General features: G+C 47.6%; 1 protein-coding gene across 11 annotated transcripts in view; it reads left to right on the top strand.

The window, feature by feature from the left end:
- LOC103059778 (B-cell differentiation antigen CD72) overlaps window positions 1–21,472 on the top strand; it is a 29,227-nt gene extending 7,755 nt beyond the window's left edge. The window contains exons 1-10 of one of the 11 annotated variants that reach the window (XM_088152937.1): window positions 11,476–12,031; window positions 13,549–13,619; window positions 14,445–14,579; window positions 14,878–14,955; window positions 15,347–15,661; window positions 17,204–17,379; window positions 17,782–17,861; window positions 18,152–18,298; window positions 19,362–19,625; window positions 20,642–21,471. In XM_088152937.1, the coding sequence (XP_088009063.1) occupies window positions 13,589–13,619; window positions 14,445–14,579; window positions 14,878–14,955; window positions 15,347–15,661; window positions 17,204–17,379; window positions 17,782–17,861; window positions 18,152–18,298; window positions 19,362–19,572 (1,173 nt within the window). In that variant the 5' untranslated portion in view covers window positions 11,476–12,031; window positions 13,549–13,588 and the 3' untranslated portion in view covers window positions 19,573–19,625; window positions 20,642–21,471. Of the gene's footprint in view, window positions 1–872; window positions 14,372–14,444; window positions 14,580–14,877; window positions 14,956–15,346; window positions 15,662–17,203; window positions 17,380–17,752; window positions 17,862–18,151; window positions 18,299–19,361; window positions 19,626–20,641 lie in introns of those variants that run through there. The other 10 variants (XM_088152935.1, XM_088152936.1, XM_088152934.1 and 7 more) reach the window with 10 other exon arrangements.
- The last annotated feature ends 890 nt before the right edge of the window (window positions 21,473–22,362 follow it).

Raw genomic sequence — 22,362 nt, 5'->3', positions numbered from 1 at the left:
CCCAAGCCTTCCCGCGGCTCTCCTGTCTTGGCTAAGGGGATGACGGGTGGGGGTGGCCTCGGATGCACTGGGCTATTCTGAAATGCCCCGGCGGAGAGGAGGGCTCCGCAGACCCTTGAAGTTAATCTGCTTGGGAATAAATACTCCAGGTGGCTTTCACTGCAAAGAGGCACTGCTTCCCCGACCACCCTTCGGTCTGGCCTGTTTCAGGGTTCTGCAATCCTCCCGCCCGGCTCAGCATCTTGAAAACCCCGCTTGGCTGCCACTGGAAGGGAGGAAACACAGCTCAGCCCTACTCCTCCGGTGACCTGCTCACGGGGGGGGGGGGCGGGGGGAGGTGCCACACAAGCCCCTTCCTTTGGTTTCCTTGCTGGGTTTCCAGTAAAAGCAAGAGCAGCCGCCACCGCACCAAATGCGGATCTGAGCCGCAGAGCTCGGGCTTGGGCTGCTCGGGTGCGGGCCCGGGAGGGGAGGCTACTTTGGGCCACCGCAGGCTGGGTGGGAGAAGGGCCCCTGGCCGACTCCGGCAGCCTCCGCCAGCTTCCAGAGCACTCCCGCTAGCTCCCGGTCCCGTTCTGCCGGCTCTGGATGGGAGCTGGCGGCAGCTTCTGAGGGATCCCAGGCGGACACGGTGAGGAATGGGTCAAGCGGGGCGTTCCTCGGCTTGATGACGGCCCGGCCCCTTCTGGCAAGGAAAAGTGGGGCCTGGGGCCCTCTTTCTTCAGCTCCGCCCCCGCCTTGTGCACCGCCTTCTCCAGGCCGCCAGCACTCACCTCCGCCAGGCCTGCCCAGGGAGCGCGGGACCCTCCTGTGCTGGTGATGCTTCTCTGGGCCTCGGTCTGAAGCCCACAGGCTCCGAGTACCAGGAGTGGAGAGACGCTCGTTCCCCACCCTCGGCGGTTGGACGCTGCTGTGCTTCTCTAGAAAAGGCGGGGTCAGCGTTCCTGCTGTTGGAGATGCAATGAGAGTGAGAGTGAGTGAGTGAGTGATTATGGACCATCAGGTCGTGGTTGTTTTGGTGCCTTCGGATCAGTCTTGACTCCTGGAGAAGTCTGGAGAAGTCCCTGCAGTTTTCGAAAGTGGTTTGTCCTTGCCTCCTTCCTAGGGCTGACAGGGAGACACTGGCCCAGGGTCCCCCAGCTGGCTTCCCACCTAAGTAAGGCAGGATTATAGCTCATGGTCTGCCACTTTCTAGCCTGGTGCCTTCACCGCTGCACCAGACCGGTTCTCTTTCGACTCCCAGCAATCACACAGATAGATTTTCTCTGTGAAGATCTCCCTCTGACCTGTTCTTTCCCCTTTCCCAATGATGCCCCCGCTGCATCTGTAACTGAGTCCAGCTGGTCAGCCTCTCCTTTTCCTTCCTTCCAAATGGCATTAATGCTTCATTTAAATATGTTTGCACAGTATCCTATAGTAGTTCCTTTGGGGGAGGAAGTGACCACATCTATTAGCACATTTATGAGACGAGATTTAATGTTCTCTGATGTTCATATTCTTTTGAACTATTCCCCTATCACCTGGAACTTGACACCCAGATGAAGAAAGTGGATTCTCCTTGCTCTGCTTATTGTTGAAGGACTTCTTCACCATTGGAAGGATAAACACACTTTTCAAGTCTGCAGGCAAGATAAAGTTGGGAAGAATGGCTAATGTTTCAGGTGAAGGAGAAAAGACCAAAAAGTCTGGGCAGGCTTAAGCAGCGGACTGAAATGGGAGGATGGAATCGAACAGGGAGAAATGGCAAGGTCAGGATCTGGACCTAGTCAAAAGAAAAGGCATTAATTTATTCTCCATAATGCCTGAGGGTAGAATAAAAACCAATGGGTGGGTTTTACAGAGGGAGATCCAAACTCAAAATAAGGAGCAATTTCCTGACCTCGCTTAACAACCCTAATTGGGACAGGCAACTCCATTGCTAAGTGATGTGATCATAAAGTGGAAAATCACATGACCGCACTGACTTATGACAGCAGTTCCAGTTGCACTCGTGAAGCATGATGTCACCTCCTGCCAGCTTCCCCATTGACTCTGCTTGTCGGAAGCCAGCTGGGAAGGTTGCAAATGGTGAACATGTGACTGCAGGATGCTGTGACCATCATAAATGCACACTGGTTGCCAAGCTCCCAAATCACAATCACATGACCATGGGGACACTGTGATGGCTTCAAGGACTGGTCACAACTTTTTCCAGCGCTGTGGTAACTTCGAACAGATGCTAAGTGAATGTTAAGTGAGGACTGCCTGTATTAAGCAGTGGAACAGCCTCCCGGAGTTTTTTGAGCAAAGATTGGCCTACAACACTCCAAGGTCACTTCCAACTCTATGATTCTACAAATCTAGGGTGGAGGAGACCTGGCTTGGCAGTAGTACATGAGAAAGGGATCTGAGTGTCCTTACTGAGCACAAGTTGAACATGAGCCAGTGGTGTGTTGCAGCTGTTAAAAAGACCAATATTATCTTGGATTAAGAGGATCCAGATCACAGGAAGTAATGATTCCCCTCTGCTCTCCCCCCATTTGGAGTCCTGTGTCCAATTCTGGGCACCCCGGTTTGAAAAGGACAGTGACAAACCTAAGCAAATTCAGAGGAGGAGGAGCACTACCAAGACAGTGAAGGGCCTGGAAACCAAGCCACGGCAAAATGGTTAAAGGACCTAGGTGACTTCAGTCCACCAAAGAGACAACAGTGCAGGGAAGGGGAGCTGGGGTGGGAAATGTCCTCCAGGAGACTGCTGGCATCTAGGGCGCTGTCCGGCAGGTAACCGGATGGAGACCTTCCCTGTGAAGCTGGACTCTATGGACAAGGTGGGGACGCTGCTTTTGTACCACCCTTCCTGTTGCATCCTCCCTCGTGGAGCTGCTAGGCCTCACCACTGGCTTGGCAGTGGAGCTCCCAAGACTGTGGAGGCTTCGTCTTGCCTTCAGCTCAGGAGGTCATGGCAACCGTGACAGCCACGGGCCTTTCCCAGGTCACCTGGGGCCCAACGCACTCTGCAGGCAGACCACAGATCTTCTCCAAGAACTCGGTCTTCTTGTCTTCATCCCCTTTTCGTGGTGGTTTCCCTTTGAGAAGGGGCCGTGTTCAGGCTCCTGATATCCTCAGGTGGCCCTAAGGAGGGCAACGTCCTTCCCAACTTCAATTTTTGCTCTCTAATTAACACCAAGCAAGTTGTATTACACTTGATAGGAAGTGTTGGGGGTAGGGGGGGAGAATGCTGATTATTTCTGCAGTTTTGAGCAGCACTGCACCTGTCATTTTCAGGTTTCTTTCTGAGATAGGGTGGGGTTTGATTCTTCTGTGTGGAGGACCCTGTAAGGTTGCCTACATTTTAAGAGAACTTAAAATGCGAGGCCGTATCCACTCCCCTTGTTTATTCAGCCTCTATGCAGAATGGATATTGAGGGAAGCTGGGTTGGAGGAAGATCAGCATGGTTTAAAATTAGAGGAAAAAGGTCACTAACTTGCATTATGCTGATGACACTACTTTGATGGCTGAAAATGCAGCTGATCTGCAAGTTTTGCAAAGAGCACAGTAAAAAAATGGGACTAAGATTGAAGAAGACCAAACAAATGACAACACCCTTAGAACTGACAGTGAAGATACTGAAGTGGTGATTGTGCCTGTTTTTTGGGATCGATTGTCAACAATACAAGAACCAGCAGCCGAGATAGAGGCGGAGCTGGCGTCGCGGCGGTACGGTGTGCGATCTTGAGCTCCCAAGATCGCAGCCGATATCTCCGGTGCTGGATGGTCCCGAAGGACCCAAGCCGTCCCATAGAGATGGCGATTATATAGGGCACGTCCTGTAGATCTCAGGGACACCGCAAAGTCCCTGGTTGATCCAGGAGAAGTCCCTAAAACCAGCGACGGAGCGGCAGCCATCAAGACTGCAAAAGCCGGGACAGCTCCAAAACGGAAGAAGAAAGACAAAGTGTGTCAACTGGGTGAGATGGACTTTTACTATTTAACTTTTCTTAGAGGACACCCTAAGTAATTTAAAGAGAATTTTTAAAAGTGAAGAAAAGTGGGACTAAGCGGCGAGATCGAGCCTCTTAAAAAAAAAAAAATCTTTAGTTTTTCAATTTTCCCTTTTTATTGGACTTGAATTTGGCAAAGTGTGTTTTTTAAAAAAAAAAATTCAACTGGACTGGCTTTTCTTTTAGATATTTAACAATTTTCGATTTCAAGCTTCTTCTTTGGGACTAAGATTTCTTTTATTGCCTTAAGAAACATATTTTTCTTTTTTCTCTCTCTCTCTTTGGCTTTGGGAAATAGGGAAAGCGGAATGAAGAGAAAGTTAATGAAAGACAGTAGCACTGCCATCTAGAGGCTTGGATATATTGTTTTTTTTTTTTACCGTGACTTGTGTTATCTATATTCAAGGACTTTGGGCTTTCTAAAAAGATAGTGGGATGTGCATGATAAACTGTTTATACAGGTGCCATCCGAACAACTATAAATAAGAAAGCGGAGTTGAAAGTGGATTTTGAAAATGTTTAAGATGGAAAGTTTGATTTAGTCACAAGAGCCTTGGATATTTAGTGGCAGTAGCTTACTTCTTGCTAGAAGTTTTGGGGTTTTTTTTCTACCCTCCCTTTAGCTGGATTTTTAAAGAGACTTAGTCCTTTTTTTTCTTTTCTTTTCTTTTCTTTTCTTTTCTTTCCTTTTTTATTTTTTTATTTGTATATTATTGGATTAAGGTAGACAAGTGCCTGAAGATTTTTTCCCCTTTCCCTTCTTTTCCTGTTTCCCTTTTCCCTTTTCATTGTTTTTTATTTCTATCTTTTGGAGTAGTAGCTGTGGTTTTTGCCTTTTTTCTTTCCTCCTTTTCTCTTTTCTGCAGTTTCAAGCACCAAGATGAGCAGGAAAATAATAGCCCCAACTTCATCAACATCAGTAGTTTCCTCCTCACCACCTGGGAGACAACGCTCAATCCAGACAATGATACAATATGAAAAAGAGAAGGGAAGTGACATTGCAGGCAATTATGCAAGAAATCCAGAAGATTGGAAAGAGGACAGAGAATATTGAGCATAGAATTGAAAAGACAGATGAAAGTATACAACAGATGATGACAAAATATGAGGAGAGATTCAAGAAAATCGAAGATGAAGACATACAAAGAGATAAGAAAAATGGAGATATCGATACCCGATTGAGTGAAGTCGAAAAAGGCAGGAGTGAACTACTAGGATGGGAAATTGATAAATCAGAATACTATTTGAGATTTCAAAATATAGAGGAAGAAAAAGGTGAAAATCTTCCGGAAACAATGACAGAAATATTGGCAGAAGCATTGGAGATAACTAAAGAGAAGATGATGGATGGGATGGATGAAATTTTTCGTGTTTACACAAGATATGCAATGAGAAATAAACTACCAAGAGAAGTACATATAAGATTTACTAAAAAAACTATTAAGGCACAGATACTTCAGGTGGCAAGAGAGAAAACACTAAAGTACAAAGACAAAGAAATTGTAGTCCTGAAGCAGGTGCCAAGAAGAGTAAGAGACATAAGAAGGCAATACTCATTCTTGACTAAAGAGCTACTCAAAAGAGTAAACTACAGATGGCTGATTCCAGAAAGTCTCCAGTTTACCTGGCAGGAACAAAGACAAAGAGTTGATACAGTCCAAAAAGCAGAGCTATTTTATTCAGAATTTTTCAGAGGAAAAGAAGAAGACACACAAAAGGAAGAATTGTTAATTGAGTTTCAAGAAGAATGTGTGGCAGTAATTGAAAAAGAAAAAGAAGAAAGTGTGGTAGATGGTGTTCCCAGAGAGCAATGAGAAGTAAGATCTACTAGAGTAATTAAACCCTTGTACAAAGCCTAACATGGAGGAAAGAAAATTGATTACGATCAATATAAATGGACTCAATTTAGCTACTAAAAGAAGGAAAGTATTTCATAAATTAGAGAAGTTAAAGTTTGATATAATTTGTCTGCAAGAAGTACACATCAAAAAACAACATGAATATTTGCTCCAGCAAAAAAAATTGGGTAAATTATTTACTTCTTTGACACAATGTAAAAAAAGAGGTGTGGTCTTATATATTAGAGATGCAATGCTGGCAGAACAAATTTATGCAGATGATGATGGAAGGATTCTGATGGTTGAAATAATAGATAATAATGTTAAAACTCTTTTAATTGCAATTTATGCTCCCAATGACAACCAAGAAGAATTTTACAGGAAATTACATATGAAAATAGTTGAATTGGACTATGCTAATATTTGTATGATGGGAGATTTCAGTGGAATAATTAATGATCAATTGGATTACAAAACACAGAAATCGACAAAGAGAACTAGGAAGACACTGCCAAAATCCTTCCTTCGAATGATAGAAGAAATAAATTTGAAAGATGCATGGAGAGAAAGAAATTCGGCAAATAAGCAATACACTTTTTATTCAAACAGACATGCATCTTGGTCTAGAATTGATATGGTATGGATGTCAGCGGACTTATTTGCCAACATTCGAGAAATTGAAATACAAACAAGTACTTGGGCCGACCACAACCCAATGGTAGTTATCTGGAAAGGACAACAGAAGAGATCTAGATGGACCTTAAATAATAGGATACTAAAAGAAAAAGATTTTAAACAGAAAATAGAGAAAGAACTTGCCTTCTTTTTTAATGAAAATAAAAAAGAGGATACATCATCACAGAATCTTTGGGACACAATGAAGGCCTATACAAGAGGTTTAATAATAGATTATACAAGAAAAAGAAACATAATGCAGAAAAAGACCTTTAAATTATTGGAGGATGACCATAAAAAACTGGAAGAAGAGTTACAGAAATCCCCGCAAAAAAAAGACATTAAAGCTAAAATGGATTTAATCAAACATAAAATGGGACTAATGGAAAAGGAGGAACTAGCACAAAAAATCAGAAGCGCTAAACAGAACTACTTTGAAGATGCAAATAAACCAGGCAGATGGCTAGCTTACAAACTGAGAAAGGAGAGAGAATCAAAAAGGATTAATCAATTGATAAATGAAGAAGGACAGATCTGCTTTGGTAATGAGGGCAAGAAAAAAATTATACAAGATTACTATGGAAAATTGTACTACCAAGAGAATATTCAAGAAGAAGAAGTAAGACAATATTTACAGAAAGCGAAATTACCCCAGATACCTAAAGATATTGAAATAATGTTAGAGGGGAATATAACTATGACGGAACTAACAGAAGCTTTAAAAAAGCAGAATGTTGGGAAAGCTCCAGGTCCAGACGGGCTGCCAGTGGAATTCTACAAAACCTTCCAGGAAATATTGAGCCTCCAACTATTGGAAGTTATGAATGAAGTTATGACAAAGAAGAGGATACCTAAAACATGGACTGAAGCATACATTACACTTATACCGAAGGAGGACACTGACCCGCAACAGGTCAAAAATTATAGACCTATATCTCTATTAAATTCAGATTATAAAATTTTTGCTTCAATTTTGGCAGAGAGACTGAAAAGATACCTAAATAATTTTATTCATGCCGATCAAAACGGATTTCTGCCAAAGAGACAAATCAAAGACAATATGAGAGTAATTCTGGACACTCTGGAGTATTATGAGGCACATCCTGAAAAGCAAATGGCCTTGATATTTTTAGACGCACAAAAAGCCTTTGACAATGTGAGTTGGCGATGTATGTTATTGCAATTGGCACAAATGGGCTTTAGCAAAAATTTCACTCAAGCCATTGAAACAATATACCATAAGCAGACTGCAAAGGTCATGATAAACGGAGATTTAACAGAACAGATAGACATAACAAAAGGGACGAGACAAGGCTGTCCACTATCGCCCCTGTTGTTTGTTTTAACATTAGAAGTGTTGAATAGGAATATAAGAGAAGAGAAAGAAATAAAAGGAATGAAAATCAAAAAGGAAGTGTACAAATTGCAAGCTTTTGCGGATGACCTAGTATTTATACTAGAGGATCCATTGGAAACAGCACCCAAATTAATTGAAAAGATAGAAGAATATGGAAAAGTAGCAGGTTTAAAAATAAATAAAGATAAAACAAAGATATTAACAAAGAATATGTTAGCAAGGCGAAAGAAAGAACTGGAAGAAGTCCTAGAAATACAGGTCACAAACAGGGTTAAATACCTAGGGATATATATTACACCAAGATATAGTACATTGAAGGAGGATAATTATGTTAAACTCAAACAACAGATCGCAACAGATTTGACAAAATGGGAGAACCTACAATTATCAATGATTGGGAGAATATCCACCATTAAGCCCCTTCATGGATCACTGCCTTGTCGTGGCGAAGGGGCTTGCGTAACTCAGTGAAGCCATGAGCTATACCGTGCAGGGCCACCCAAGACGGACAGGTCATGACAGAGAGTTCTGACAAAATGTGGTCCACTGGAGAAGGAAATGGCAACCCACTCCAGTATCCTTGCCAAGAAAACCCCATGGACAATGTTAAAAGGCTAAAAGATATGACGCCGGAAGATGAGCCCCTCAGGTCGGAAGGTGTCCAATATGCTACTGGGGAAGAGCGGAGGGCAATTCCAAGTAGCTCCAGAAAGAGTGAAGCGGCTGGGCCAAAGCCGAAAGGACGTTCAGCTGTGGATGTATCTGGAAGCGAAAAGAAGGTCCGATGCTGCAAAGAACAATATTGTATAGGTACCTGGAATGTAAGATCTATGAACCAAGGCAAGCTGGATGTGGTCAAGCATGAGATGACAAGACTGAACATCGACATCTTGGGAATCAGCGAACTGAAATGGACGGGAATGGGTGAATTTAATTCGGGTGACCATTATATCTACTACTGTGGGCAAGAAAACCTTAGAAGAAATGGAGTTGCAATCATAGTCAATAAGAGAGTGGGAAAGGCAGTAATGGGGTACAACCTCAAAAACGACAGAATGATCTCAGTGCGTATCCAAGGCAAACCATTCAATATCACAGTCACCCAAGTCTATGCCCCAACCACTGATGCTGAAGAAGCTGAGGTTGACCGCTTCTATGAAGACCTACAACATCTTCTAGAACTAGCACCAAAAAAAGATGTCCTTTTCATCATAGGGGATTGGAATGCTAAAGTAGGAAGTCAAGGAGTAATCGGAATAACAGGCAAGTTTGGCCTTGGAGTACAAAATGAAGCAGGGCAAAGGCTAATAGAGTTCTGTCAAGAGAACAAGCTAGTCATAGCAAACACTCTTTTCCAACAACACAAGAGACGACTCTACACATGGACATCACCAGATGGTCAATACCGAAACCAGACTGATTATATACTTTGCAGCCAGAGATGGAGAAGCTCTATACAGACAGCAAAAACAAGACCAGGAGCTGACTGTGGCTCAGATCATGAGCTTCTTACTGCAAAATTTAGGCTTAAATTGAAGAATGTAGGGAAAACCACTAGACCACTCAGGTATGACTTAGATCATATTCCTTGTGAGTACACAGTGAAGGTGATGAATAGATTTAGAGGATTAGATTTGGTAGACAGAGTGCCTGAAGAACTATGGACGGAGGTCCGTAACATTGTACAGGAGGCAGCAACTAAAACCATCCCAAAGAAAAAGAAATGCAAGAAAGCAAAATGGCTGTCTGATGAGGCTTTACAAATAGCTGTGGAAAGAAGGAATGCGAAAAGCAAGGGTGAAAGGGAAAGATATAAGCAACTGAATGCAGATTTCCAGAGAATAGCAAGGAGAGATAAGAAAGCCTTCTTAAATGAACAATGCAAAGAAATTGAGGAAAACAATAGAATGGGGAAGACTAGAGATCTCTTCAAGAAAATTGGAGATATGAAAGGAACGTTTAGTGCAAAGATGGGCATGATAAAGGACAAAAAAGGCAGGGACCTAACAGAAGCAGAAGAGATTAAGAAGAGGTGGCAAGAATACACAGAAGAACTATACAAGAAAGATCTTAATGTCCCTGATGTCCACGCTGGTGTGATCGCTGACCTTGAGCCAGACATCCTAGAGAGTGAAGTCAAGTGGGCCTTAGGAAGCATTGCTAACAACAAAGCTAGTGGAGATGACAGTATTCCAGCTGAGTTATTTAAAATACTAAAAGACGATGGTGTTAAAGTGCTGCACTCAATATGCCAGCAAGTTTGGAAAACGCAACAGTGGCCACGGGATTGGAAAAGGTCAGTTTACGTTCCAATTCCAAAGAAGGGCAATGCCAAAGAATGCTCAAACTATCGCACAATTGCACTCATTTCACATGCTAGCAAGGTTATGCTCAAAATCCTACAAGCTAGGCTTCAGCAATACATGAACCGAGAACTACCGGATGTACAAGCTGGGTTTCGAAGAGGCAGAGGAACTAGAGATCAAATCGCCAACATTCGCTGGATCATGGAGAAAGCACGAGAGTTCCAGAAAAATATCTACTTCTGCTTCATTGACTATGCAAAAGCCTTTGATTGTGTGGATCACAACAAACTGTGGCAAATTCTTAAAGAGATGGGAGTACCAGACCACCTTACCTGTCTCCTGAGAAATCTGTATGCAGGCCAAGAAGCAACAGTTAGAACCAGTCACGGAACAACCGATTGGTTCAAAATAGGGAAAGGTGTACGACAAGGCTGTATACTGTCACCCTGCTTATTTAACCTATATGCAGAGTACATCATGAGAAATGCCAGGCTGGAAGAATCACAAGCCGGAATTAAGATTGCAGGGAGAATCATCAACAACCTCAGATATGCAGACGATACCACCCTAATGGCAGAAAGTGAAGAAGAACTAAAGAGCCTCTTGATGAGGGTGAAAGAGGAGAGTGCGAAAGCTGGTTTGAAACTCAACATTAAAAAAACTAAGATCATGGCATCTGGACCCATCAATTCCTGGCAAATAGAAGGGGTAGAAATGGAAGCAGTAACAGACTTCATTTATTTGGGCTCCAAGATCACCGCAGATGGAGACTGCAGCCATGAAATTAAAAGACGCTTGCTCCTTGGGAGGAAAGCTATGGCAAGCCTAGATAGCATATTAAAAAGCAGAGACGTCACCTTGCCGACAAAGATCCGCATAGTCAAAGCTATGGTTTTTCCAGTAGTAATGTATGGCTGTGAGAGCTGGACCATAAAGAAGGCGGAGCGCCGAAGAATTGATGCCTTTGAACTGTGGTGCTGGAGAAGACTCTTGAGAGTCCCCTGGACTGCTAGGAGGTCAAACCAGTCAATCTTAAAGGAAATCAACCATGATTGCTCATTGGAAGGATCGATAATGAAGCTCAAGCTCAGATACTTTGGTCACCTAATGCGAAGAGAGGACTCTTTGGAAAAGACCCTGATGCTGGGAAAGATTGAAGGCAAAAGGAGAAGAGGACGGCAGAGGATGAGATGGTTAGATAGCATCACTGAAGCAATGAGCATGAAACTGAGCAAACTCAGGGAGGCAGTGAAGGACCGGAAGGCCTGGCGCAGTATGGTTCATGGGGTCACGGAGAGTCGGACACGACTTAACGACTAAACAACAACAACAACCACCATTAAGATGAATATATTGCCTAGGATATTATATTTATTCCAGACAATTCCTATTCGTCTAGGGAAAGAGTTCTTTGATGACTTAAATAAAATTGTATTGAAATACATTTGGTAGGGTAAAGAAGCAAGAATAAAGCTTAAACTTTACAAGACGCAAGAGTAAGAGGTGGGTTTGCCTTGCCTAACTGGGAATTATATTACCAGGCGACAAATTTGATGTGGGTAAAGGATTGGATAACTTTAAGAAATAATAGATTATTGACATTAGAGGGACATGACTTGATGTTGGGCTGGCATGCTTTCCTATGGTATAAGGGAACGAAAACACAGGGCTATTTTAGAAGGCATTATATTCGAGAGGCATTGTTTTTAAACTGGGAGAAGACAAGAAGACAATACTATTTAAAAGTTCCACGATGGATATCCACTATCGAAGCCTTCTCTTATCCAATAACATATAAAAAGGAACAAACAGATATCCTGAGATATTGAATGAAAAGGGTGAACTTAAAACTATGCAAGTGTTGGAAGAACAAGGTATAAAAATGAATTGGTTTTCATATTTGCAAATACAATCTAGATTTGATAAAGATTTTAAAGCAGAAGGTATTTATGATAAGTTGACTGTTCTAGATAAAATTTTGATAGGTACTGATGAAAAGGTGATTAAAAAACTTTATGGACATTTACTAGAATTTAAAATGGAGGAAGAACAGGTCAAAGAAACAATGATTGCATGGGGGGAAAAAATTTGGATATGGAATTGATTTAGAGAAGTGGCAAAAACTATGGTCTCAAAACTATAAAATGACAATGTCAACTGCATATAAAGAAAACTTGTATAAGATGTTTTACAGGTGGCATTTACCCCCAGCAAGGATCGCGAGAATGTGTAAGAACAAGTCTGATAAATGTAGGAAGTGTCATCAGATACCCGGCTCATATTACCATATGTGGTGGACATGCTCAGAAGCCAAAAGATATTGGATTAAAATCCACACATGGTTGGAAAAAATGACAAAACAACACATAGACTTTAAACCAGAGACATTTTTACTGGGAATTATGTCAGAAACATACAGTAAAGAATTGAAATACCTGATTGTAAATGTTTTGACAGCAGCTAGAATTGTATTTGCTAAGAATTGGAAGAATGAAAAAGTACCTATGCAGGAGGAAGTTATTAAGAAAATTATGGAATGTGCTGAGATGAGTAAATTGACATTTGAAATTAGAGAGCAAGAAGACAAACAATTTTATATGATATGGGATTTGTTTTATCAATGGTTGGATGAAAAGATACAGTAATGTAATAGATTAGGAAATTATATAATAGAAACTCAATAAATTGATATAAATTACTATATATATATATAATCAATGGACAAAAATGATACAAATCTTATAATGAAAGCTATAATTTCTCGTAATAAATGGTGTTATAGATAGACTAGTCACAAATGATTAATAATTAATAATTGATAACTGATAAATATATAAATATACGTTGGATAGATAACATGAGAATCTATATAAATGGTGAGTGAAGACTATGAAAGGATGGCACAAATGACTGGTAACTGGCTGACACACGGTTTAAGATGGAAGATGGTTTTTATGTTTTTTATGTTCTTGTTTGTTTATGTATGTTTGTGTTTGCTGCAAAAAAATAAAAAACTTTTTAAAAAAAAAAGAACCAGCAGCCAAAAAATATGCTGTGGACAAGCACTTGGTAAGATAGCCATGAAGGCCTTGGAAAAGGTTTTCCAGACTTGAGAGCCAGCTGGGTCTCGTGGTGAAGGTACCAGGCTAGAAGGCAGGAGATGGCGAATTCTGGTCCTGCCTGAGGCACAAAAGCCGGCTGGGTGACGTTGGGCAGTCGCGCTCTCTCAGCCCAGCCCACCTCACAGGGTTGTGTTGTGGGAAAAATGGGAGGAGGAGGAAGGAGGATTAGGCATGTTCACCACCTTGAGTTATTTATAAAAAAAATAATAAAGGCGGGATAAAAAATCTTAATCATACTCAGATACCTTACCATGTCTATACCTACAAAGGTCAGAATCATGCAAGCCGTGGGATTCCCTGTGACGCTCTATGGAAGGAAGTTGGACTTTGAAGAAGCAAGGTATTATTGCTGCTTTTGAACTTTGGGGTTGGAGAAGGTGAGAATACCACGGACAACTAAGAAAACAAACCGATGGATCATCGAACAAATCAACCCAGAGTTCTCACTCGAGGCACAAATGACCAGGCTCCAATTTTCCTACTTTGGACACATTATGTGGTGACCCGGCTCTCTGAAGAAGGCTCTAATGCTGGAAAAGGTGGAAGGAAAGAGAAGAGGAGGACCACCAGCAGCCAGGGGGACGGACCCAGGAGGAGTGGTGATGGGGGCACTGTTGGAAGATCCGAAGGACCAGGTTGGGGACGGTGTATTTGGTCACTGAGAGCTGATGATGGCACGTGATCAAGCAATCAGCTCCCCAGACCTGTTGCTGCCATTTAGACAGCAAGGAGGTCACGTTCACTGTGGGGGAACAAGGGCTCATGTTTCGCTGGGCCGGGAAAGTCCGTCACGGCAACCGGCTTGGTCCCTGGAGACTGAGGGAGGGCAAGCCCTTTGGGTGCCCAGGAGGAGCCGAGGCTGTAGGAACCGGGCTGCGCTTGACTGGCTGCTCCCCACCCACCACAGCACAACTTCTGCTTTCTGCCCCACCAAGAGAGCGCCAGCTACACTCCGCCAGCCGGCTGCCGTTCCTTTTTCTCTGCCGTTCCAAGGCTGCTCCTGGGCACAGCCGCGCTCCCCAATGTCTGAGGGTGTGACCTACGCTGACCTGCAGTTTGCAAGAAGCCCCCCGGAGAAAAGCCAGTGGGAAGGTAGGGGCCAGCCTGACTGGCCTTTCTGGGGCTCCCCTCCACCTGTGCCCACCTGACCCGGTTTGTCTTCCAGAGCCCAACGAAGGGGAGCTCACCTATGAGAACGTCCAGGGACCCTGGGCACAGGAGGAGGCGGTGGCAGGTGGCCCCCTGACGAGTGTCCAAGACCTGCCTCTCTGGCCAATTTCATGTCACCTCTGGAGCCCAGGTGAGTAGCTGTGCCCCCTGGCCCCAGGCTGGCCTGAAGGCTCTCCTCCCTTTGCCCTAACAGCAGGAACGAGGATGGCCCTGGCACACTTCCAGCCTGCTCTTCTGAGCAGAGCAGAGCAGAGCCAACATCACACTGCTCTGCTCGGCTGGAGAAAAAGTAGCTGCATGTTTAACAACAGCAGAATAAAGATGGAAAGTAGAACACCAGGCAATGCCTCTATTCCACACTATGAGAGAAGCAATTTTGTGGACAAGGAGGATGTATCAACAAGAAGGACTTTGGGTTTTTCTTTCAGTGACAAACCGCCAAATGCTGGGAGCCCTGACGGTCTTCCTCTTCCTTCTGGCCGCCAACATAGGACTTGGCATCCAATGTGAGTAACGGCTGCTTTGAGCTCAAACCTGGACCCCAGCAGTCTCCCGGGAGCAAGGGGGCAGACCCCCTGATTCTTGGGAGGGAGAGGAAGTATCTTCTGGAGGTGTCGTGTCTCCCCGCTGCGTTCGAGGGCAGGTGAGGTCCCCGTGCAGAGCTTCCCTAGGACACCACTACCCACGCCGTGGCTCGTGAAAGGCTGCAGGGCAGTGAGGGCAGCCTCCGCGTATGCAGCAGTCCTGCTCTGGTGCCACCCCAGCTGCTGGTCCCCTGCACAGAGACCGGGACGCTACGAGGAGGGGCACGGCTGCTGGGTGGAGGGCTGCCCGGCCCACCTCGCAGCCCAGAATCCTTCGTCCTCACCCACGTCCCCGGCTGTTTCCTCTTTCCAGACTTGCAGGCCTCCCAGCAGCTGCAACAAGCGTCCCGAGACCACGTGGCCGAGCGCCACGTCCTGGGAGAAGAGCTCCACGCCCTGCGAGTCAGCCTGGAGGAGAGCCAGCACCGGCTGCGCCGGGCCCAGGAGGAGCTCAACTCCACCGCGGTGGCCCTTTGGGAGAGCCGGGCGGCAGAGAACCAGACCCGGCGGCAGCTGCAGCGCCAGGGACTCTTGCTGACCCGGGCCAACCACAGCCTGGCTCTGCTGCAGACGGAGAGGGAGAGCGCGGAGGCCAGCCTGAGCCAGGCCACCTCTTGCCAGCAGATCGGTACGTTCCTGGCCCTGGCTCCTCTGTGGGAGCTTTCAAGCCCCTGTTGGCCGTGTCTGTGTGTGTGTCTGTGTGTGTGTCTGTGTGTGTGCGCTCGCGCTCCTTTCCTGTTTCAGTGGAAGGGCCTGCACTGCTGGGGGCAACTGCTGGAAAGCTTCCCTGGACAGGAGGGTGAAGGACGGGCAGCGAGGGCTGGGATAGCGATCTGGGTGGGTGAGTCCAGGAAACTGCGGCGAGGGCACGCGGGGGCACCCGTTGCTTCTCCATATTTGCCAGCTTGTGGGGATGAGCTGCCCCCCCAGCCTCCGACCCGGGCCTGTCCCCGAGCCCCCTTTCCCTTCCCTCCTCCCTCAGAAGGTATCACTTCCTCATGCTGAACAAGGGTGAACTTGAGCGTAACCAGCTTCCTCTTGAAGCCATCCTCAAAAGCGGCCTTCTCCTCACGAGTCCACCCAGAGATACCAGCCGCTGCGCGCTCTGAGTCACTGCACCCCCCCTTGGCCAATTCATAGAGTGGCACCTCAGGACGATGGACCCACCCCCGTGGCAGCTGCAGCTTCCCCCTCCCCCGCAATTTGGGACATGCAATTCCTGACCCTGCTGTGCAGGTGGATTCACTGAGCAGAATCCAGGTGGCAAATGCTGTGGTTTGCAGGGCTGATAGAGGACAGGATCCTCCTGGCCTTGCAAGGCTGCCTAAGTTTTGAAAAATGGCATGTGAAAAGGGTCTGGGTATCCCATGAAACACGCACGAGCCAGCAGGGTGATGCAGCAGTTGAAAAGGCGAATGCTATCTTGGGGTGCATTAACAGGAGCCCAGATCATGGGAAGTGATTGTTCCCCCCTACGCTTCCTTGGTCAGACCCCGTTTGAGTCCTGTGTCCAGTTCTGAGCACTGGGTTCAAAAAGAACATTGTCCGGCAGGAAGACTGTTGAATAAGCTCGGCGCTGGGCTAAGAGCAGGGAGACCCAGGGCCTTGCCCACCCTTTATCATGGGGGGACTTGGGCCAATCAGACTCTCTCAGCCCTACCTACCTCACAGGGGTGTTGCTTGGCGGGAAATAGGAGGGAATGTTATAAAGTTCCTGAATGATATGGATCAGCTACACCTAATTAAGGAGGAGCTCAGAGGAGGGCTACCAAGATCCTTCCGGTGGCTCTCCGTGTGGAGCCACTGGCACACCGGCCCCTTCCTTTTCTTTTTGCGTCCCGCGCCCCTCGTGGTTCCTCCCGGCCGGTGGCGCGACGGGGGGCGGCCCGCCCCTCCATCCGTCGCCGGCAGGAGACGCCCGGCGTGGAGCGGACCGCCCGCCGCCCGGGGAGGAGCTGCCCAAAGCGCCCCCGCAAGGCCCGGGGGCGGGGGCGGGTCCTGGGGTGGTGCTGACCCTTCCCAGGCCCCCTCCCCTTTCGCCCGCCCAGCGACCCAGAGCGCCCCGCTTCGCTTCGCTTCGCTTCGCTTCGCTTCGCTTCGCTCGGACGGGCGGGCGGGCGGCCCCGCAGCCTGCCCCGTCCCGCAGGTCCCCCGTGAGCCTTCTCTCTAGGGTGCTGCGCCCCCGGATGGACGCTCTTCCGCTGGAGGTGCCTGCAGGCGTCGAGCCAAAAGAAGACGTGGGAAGAGAGCTCGGACGCCTGCAAGCGGATGACCTCGCAGCTGCTCGTCCTGAAGCCCTGGTCGGCGAGAGCGCTGTGGGAGGCCGTCGGCGACGCGTACGGCGAGGTGAGGGAAGCGGGGTGCAAAGCGCCTCTCGCGGGAGCGCTCTCGGTGCCGCCCCGCCCATCCCCTCTTTCCTTCCTCCTGGAGCAGCGGCGGGGCCCGCGAGGTGTCTCCCCCGGGGCTGAAGAACCCCCGGAACGGAGCCTGCCCTCGCTTTCGCGGGAGAGGCGTGAAGGCAGCCGGGCTCCAGCTGGCTCCGTGCCGGCTCTGCCAACCCTCCTCTGGAGGCTGGGGGCTCAAGCCACACGCTCTAAAGGGAAAGACACTTGGGAGGGGATGTCCCTCTCGTTAAATCCCGCTCCACTGGTACAGCCCACCCGCCACCCACCCCCAGTCTCAATGGGGGCGGCACTGACCTGTGCTTGAAATGCGTCAGAGAGAACTTTGCCTTTCGAAACGCTCCAGAATCGCTGGGACATGTTCTGGGTCGGACTTCGGTGTGAGGGTCGGAACTGCAAGTGGGTGGACGACTCCCCCTACCGAGGGTGAGTGAGTGAGTGACAGCTTTGGGGAGCTGGGTGGAGTGGGGAGAGGAGGCCTGTCCTGGGGAAGGGGGCAGGAGCTCTGCGTCACCCAGGGGTGCTTCCGGGCTCTCCCTCGGGGTCTCCTGCCAGGCAGCACCCAGAGCTGCTTGTCTCCCCTGCTGAAAGCGGCTGGAGGTGAAGGATGAGAGGAGGGATGAGACCCAGATGGGGTGGGGGGCAACTTCTTCTCCTTGGCTGTGTGAAGATTTTGACTTTGGGGTTTCTTCATAACTATCTTTTAAACGTTCCAGAAGTGAAATCTCGTGGACCAGTTATCAGTATTATCCATTTGTATCCATGCGCAATGGACATCTGCAGAGGGTATGGTCTTCGACAAGGGCTAAGTACATCTGCGAGAAGGCAGCCAGTCCTGAGCCCCCCCCCGAACTGAGAGATGGGTATGCAACTCTCTTTATGGAATCATGTTAGGAAGGCACAAAACGTCCCACGCAGCACTGGGGGAGGGGGGAAGTGTTCCTGGACCAAAGCCTGCAGGAGACATCCCTGCGCCCTCCCCGCCCCAGCATGATGAGTGTTCTGCCAGAGGGTTCCCATGAGGAAAAGGTGGGCTGGTGGCATGCAGTGGGAGAAAGGTGGGGTGGAGGGGTGGGGGGCGGGGTGGGCACAGGAAGGCACAGGAAGAGGGGTGGGCAGGCTGGCCCACAGCCATGAGGAGGGTCAGGGAGTGGAGGAGGGGAGAGGTGTGCTAGCCTCACCTTACTCACCTCTTAAGACTCCTTTGGATTTGTCTCGGCCCAAACGCAGGTCGGCTGAATCCCTACATCTGGGTCTCATTTTGGCTGGATCGTGACCTGCCTGGCCTGGCCTAGGACGGAATGGCCAAACTTCTGAGCCTCTTATCTTTGCTCAGAGGGCAAGATGCGTGATTGTTTCGTGCACACTCCTAGCCCACGTATTCCTCTAATGCACTGAAGCTGCACGAAGAGTTCAGGTCATCAGGGGTCCAGGAATTCTGATTCTAAGCTAGCAAAGATTCCTAGGTGACCAAATACACCGTTTGCTGATCTTGGTTAGTTTTAGCCTCAGCTGGTTTTCATGTGTTGTGTGAATCCAGCCTCTTTGGTTAGTTTATGGCTCAGTGTACGTTGTGAACTCATAAGATGGGTTAATTCAGTAACCAGGATAAGCAAGTTATGGAACGTAAAGATTGGAAAGGACTGGGGATATAATCCACCCCGCAGCCTCCCTGACAGATGGCCGTCTGCCCTCTGGCCAAACGCCTTCAACGAAGGAGTGTTCTCTATCTCCTGAGGTCCACAGGGGAACATGTTTACCCTAAGATGTCCAACCAAAATCTACTTCCTCAAAAATTAAACCCATCCTTTCTGCTCCTCACTTCTTAAAAGACTCTGAACCAGTCTGCCCCTTCAGGCCTCCCCACACTTCTCTTCTCCAGACTCAGCATATCAGATGCTCCCATTTTCTCTTTTGTCCCCCCAGATCTCTGTCCATCTGGTTGTCTCCTCCTCCACAATTGGTCAATGTCCTTCCTAAAATGGGCTGCAGCATTCTAGGTGCGGTTCGGCCAATGCAGAACAGAGGAGCAGTGACGTCTTTTGGACTTGGCATTACGCTTCTGTTAACGCAGCCTGGAACTGCCCTGGCTATCCTTGCTGCTGTATCACACCACCGGCTCATCTTCCGCTTGTGATCCACCAAGACCCCCAGATCCTTTTCATATACTGTTTCAGTATATGCTTTTCGGTACTGTTGCCCAGTGTGGCCTCCCTCATCCTACATTTATGGCTTTGATTTTATCCTATTGAAAAGAAGGATTTCACTTTTGCCCCAATTCAATTTCATCTTGTTAGTTTCTTCTTATTTTTCTAACTTGTCAAGACCTTCCCAAATCTTGATGCTGTCCTCTGAGATATTTCCTATCTCTTCCTAACCTTGTGATATCTGCAAATTTGACAATAATATTTTCTAGCCCCTCTTCCATTTGTGAATATATTAAACTATACGGTGCCCTTCCAGGTGACCTGAGCCACTGACTTACGCTTGCTGGGTATGATTGCCCCACGAATTAGTATCCATCAAGCGGTAGCATGCTGAAGCCCACACTTTGCACTAGACTCTCGTGTGAGGCTTTGTCAAACACTTACTGAGGTCATATTATGGTACATTGCAGTATGTCTGTCCCATCCCCTTGATCCATTATTTTGTCACTCTACCAAAAAAAAGGAGATCAGGTTGGTTTGGCATCATTTACTTTTGATAACCCCATACTGTAGTCTTCAGATATCAAAAGGGTGGCCATACAGAGGAGGGACCAGGCAGTTTTCTGCCGCCTTGCAGGGCAGGACAAGAACCAGTGAGTTGAAAATACATGGAAGTAGAATCAAGTCAGAAATGATGAGGAATTTCCTGAAGATAGGAGCTGTCAGCCAGGGGAATGGGTTTCCTCGTGAAGTGGAGGTCTTCAAAGAGTCCTTTGCCCAAAATGCTCTAGAGACCTTGCACCCAGCAGGGGTTGGACTAGGGGTCCTCTGAGCTCCCTTCCAACTCTCTTTTTATTGTTATATTACAGTCCTGGGACTTGTCCCAACAGGTTATGCATTCTAAATTGTATTTGCCTTCCTGTACCAAGAGCTGACATTTGTCAAGTCCTTAGAAGTGCAACCCACCTCCGTCAGCAATCCTTCAACCCGTTACCTCAGACCACGGTCCCAGAAACCTAATCTCTCTCACTGACACCGTTTCTGCTTTCTTCCTTCAAGTTTAGGGATGGACATTCAAGAGACTGTGCATTTGTTTAGACCATAAACAACAGGATGTGGGAGAATAAGCTGAAACTAAATTCGGACAATACGGAGTTGCTGCTGACTCTGGCGACCGGCTCCAGAGCGACGATGAAGTCCCTGTTCTGAAGGGGGTGGCTGCCTTCGTTAAGGAACAAGTTCACAGCCGAGGACTCTTCCTTTATCCAGAACCGATCCTGGATAGCTGGCAGGGGCTGTCAACAATGTCAAAACGGCGGGCATGACCAGGCGGTCAAAGTCCCACCCCTTTTTATGCGCTTGGATGGATGCAACATGCACTTCAATTACCTGCTCATGCCCACCATTTTGACATTGTTGATGGCCCGTGTAACAGCTGTGGCAAGGGGAACTTCTTCTCAGCTTTACCTGGAGGAGAAAAATGCCTTGTTCCAGAGGTATATGCACTGGTGACCTCCAAGTCGGATTACTACAAAAGGCTCTGCATGGAACGGCCCTTGAAGATGGTCTGGAAATTACCTCTGGCACAGGCACAGGGCCGTAGGTGCTGAGTGGCACCTCTAGGAGGTGTCAGGTCTCCTCTGGGTTGAAGCGGCTTAGTCACAAGTTGCTGCCTGAGCACAATTCAAGGTGCGCATCTTCACTTCAGCACCTGATGCGACTTTTGCCCAGTGATTCGAATTTTAAGGATTTTGTGTTTGGTTCTAATGCACTTTTAGAACTGTCAGTGATTTTTAGAACTGCATGTGTTATATATATTGGAATGGGTGGCATATAAATGTAAGAATAAATGAAATACTTTTTGAGCTCCTACAGCTTCTTGAGGGCAATACCTACCCATCTCCGGCGATGATGATGACGTGGGGCCCACAGAGCCGGAGATGCCCCTGGCTGGCAAGGAGGGGCTTCTGCCCCATGGCCCGTGGCAGCAGAAGCCCCCCTGCAGCCCCCGGAGCTGGGGCCTGGCAGGAAGGGAGCCCCCGCAGCCCCCGGGCAGAACCGGGGGAGCCTGGGAGCCCCCTCCACCACGCAGCTGTGATCCGTGGGCCTCGGCTTTCGCCTGGAGCTGCTCCCTCTGGCCGGCAGGCAGAGCGGCCGGGCTTGGGACGGGGGGAAGGCGGTTGGTGGGCGGACGCAGCTGGCCCGGGAGCCAGACGACCAGGACCTTTTCCACGCATCCTGCCGGCCGCGGGAGACGGCAGCACTGCGGACCCAGTGATGGGAGTGGGTTAAAAAGCCTTCTGCTTGCTGAGCCCTCCCGAGGGGCCCAGAGGCTTCTGAGCAGCCCCTCTTCTGGGGCGGAGCTGAAGCAGCCGAAACCTCCCCTTTGAGTCTGCCGCGGAGTGCTCTGATCTCGCTGGGTCCTTGTTTGGGGTCCTGATGCCACAGTTGTGCCCATTAAATCTTTTGTGCAGTATTTGTCCCGTTTGTCAGGACAATGACACCAACACAGTGTTGTGGAATTTTTGCCAAAGACAGGAGCACAACGCTGAGGAGAACCAGGTTTACTGCAATGATCACTGGGTGCCTGTTTTCGAGAAAGAGGACCCCAACCAAGAGAAAGGCATAGGATTTATACACTTTTGAGGTTGAGAGGCGGGAAATTGGAGGGGTCTGATTGAGGATAGGTTTGGATAGGTGTTAAATGGGGGATAAATGGCTTCCTATTGTGAGATAAGAAGGCAGACCCTTAAGCGGACAGGTGATGGCCCGCCCAGTGT

The sequence above is a fragment of the Python bivittatus genome, unplaced genomic scaffold (assembly GCF_059951505.1).
Source record: "Python bivittatus isolate LINGU-HERP-01145 unplaced genomic scaffold, Pbiv_v1 ctg000570_np1212, whole genome shotgun sequence".
Lineage (NCBI taxonomy): Eukaryota > Metazoa > Chordata > Lepidosauria > Squamata > Pythonidae > Python > Python bivittatus.
The sequence above is the reverse complement of the archived record's forward strand: the minus strand, read 5'-3'. Positions and strand labels throughout refer to the sequence as shown.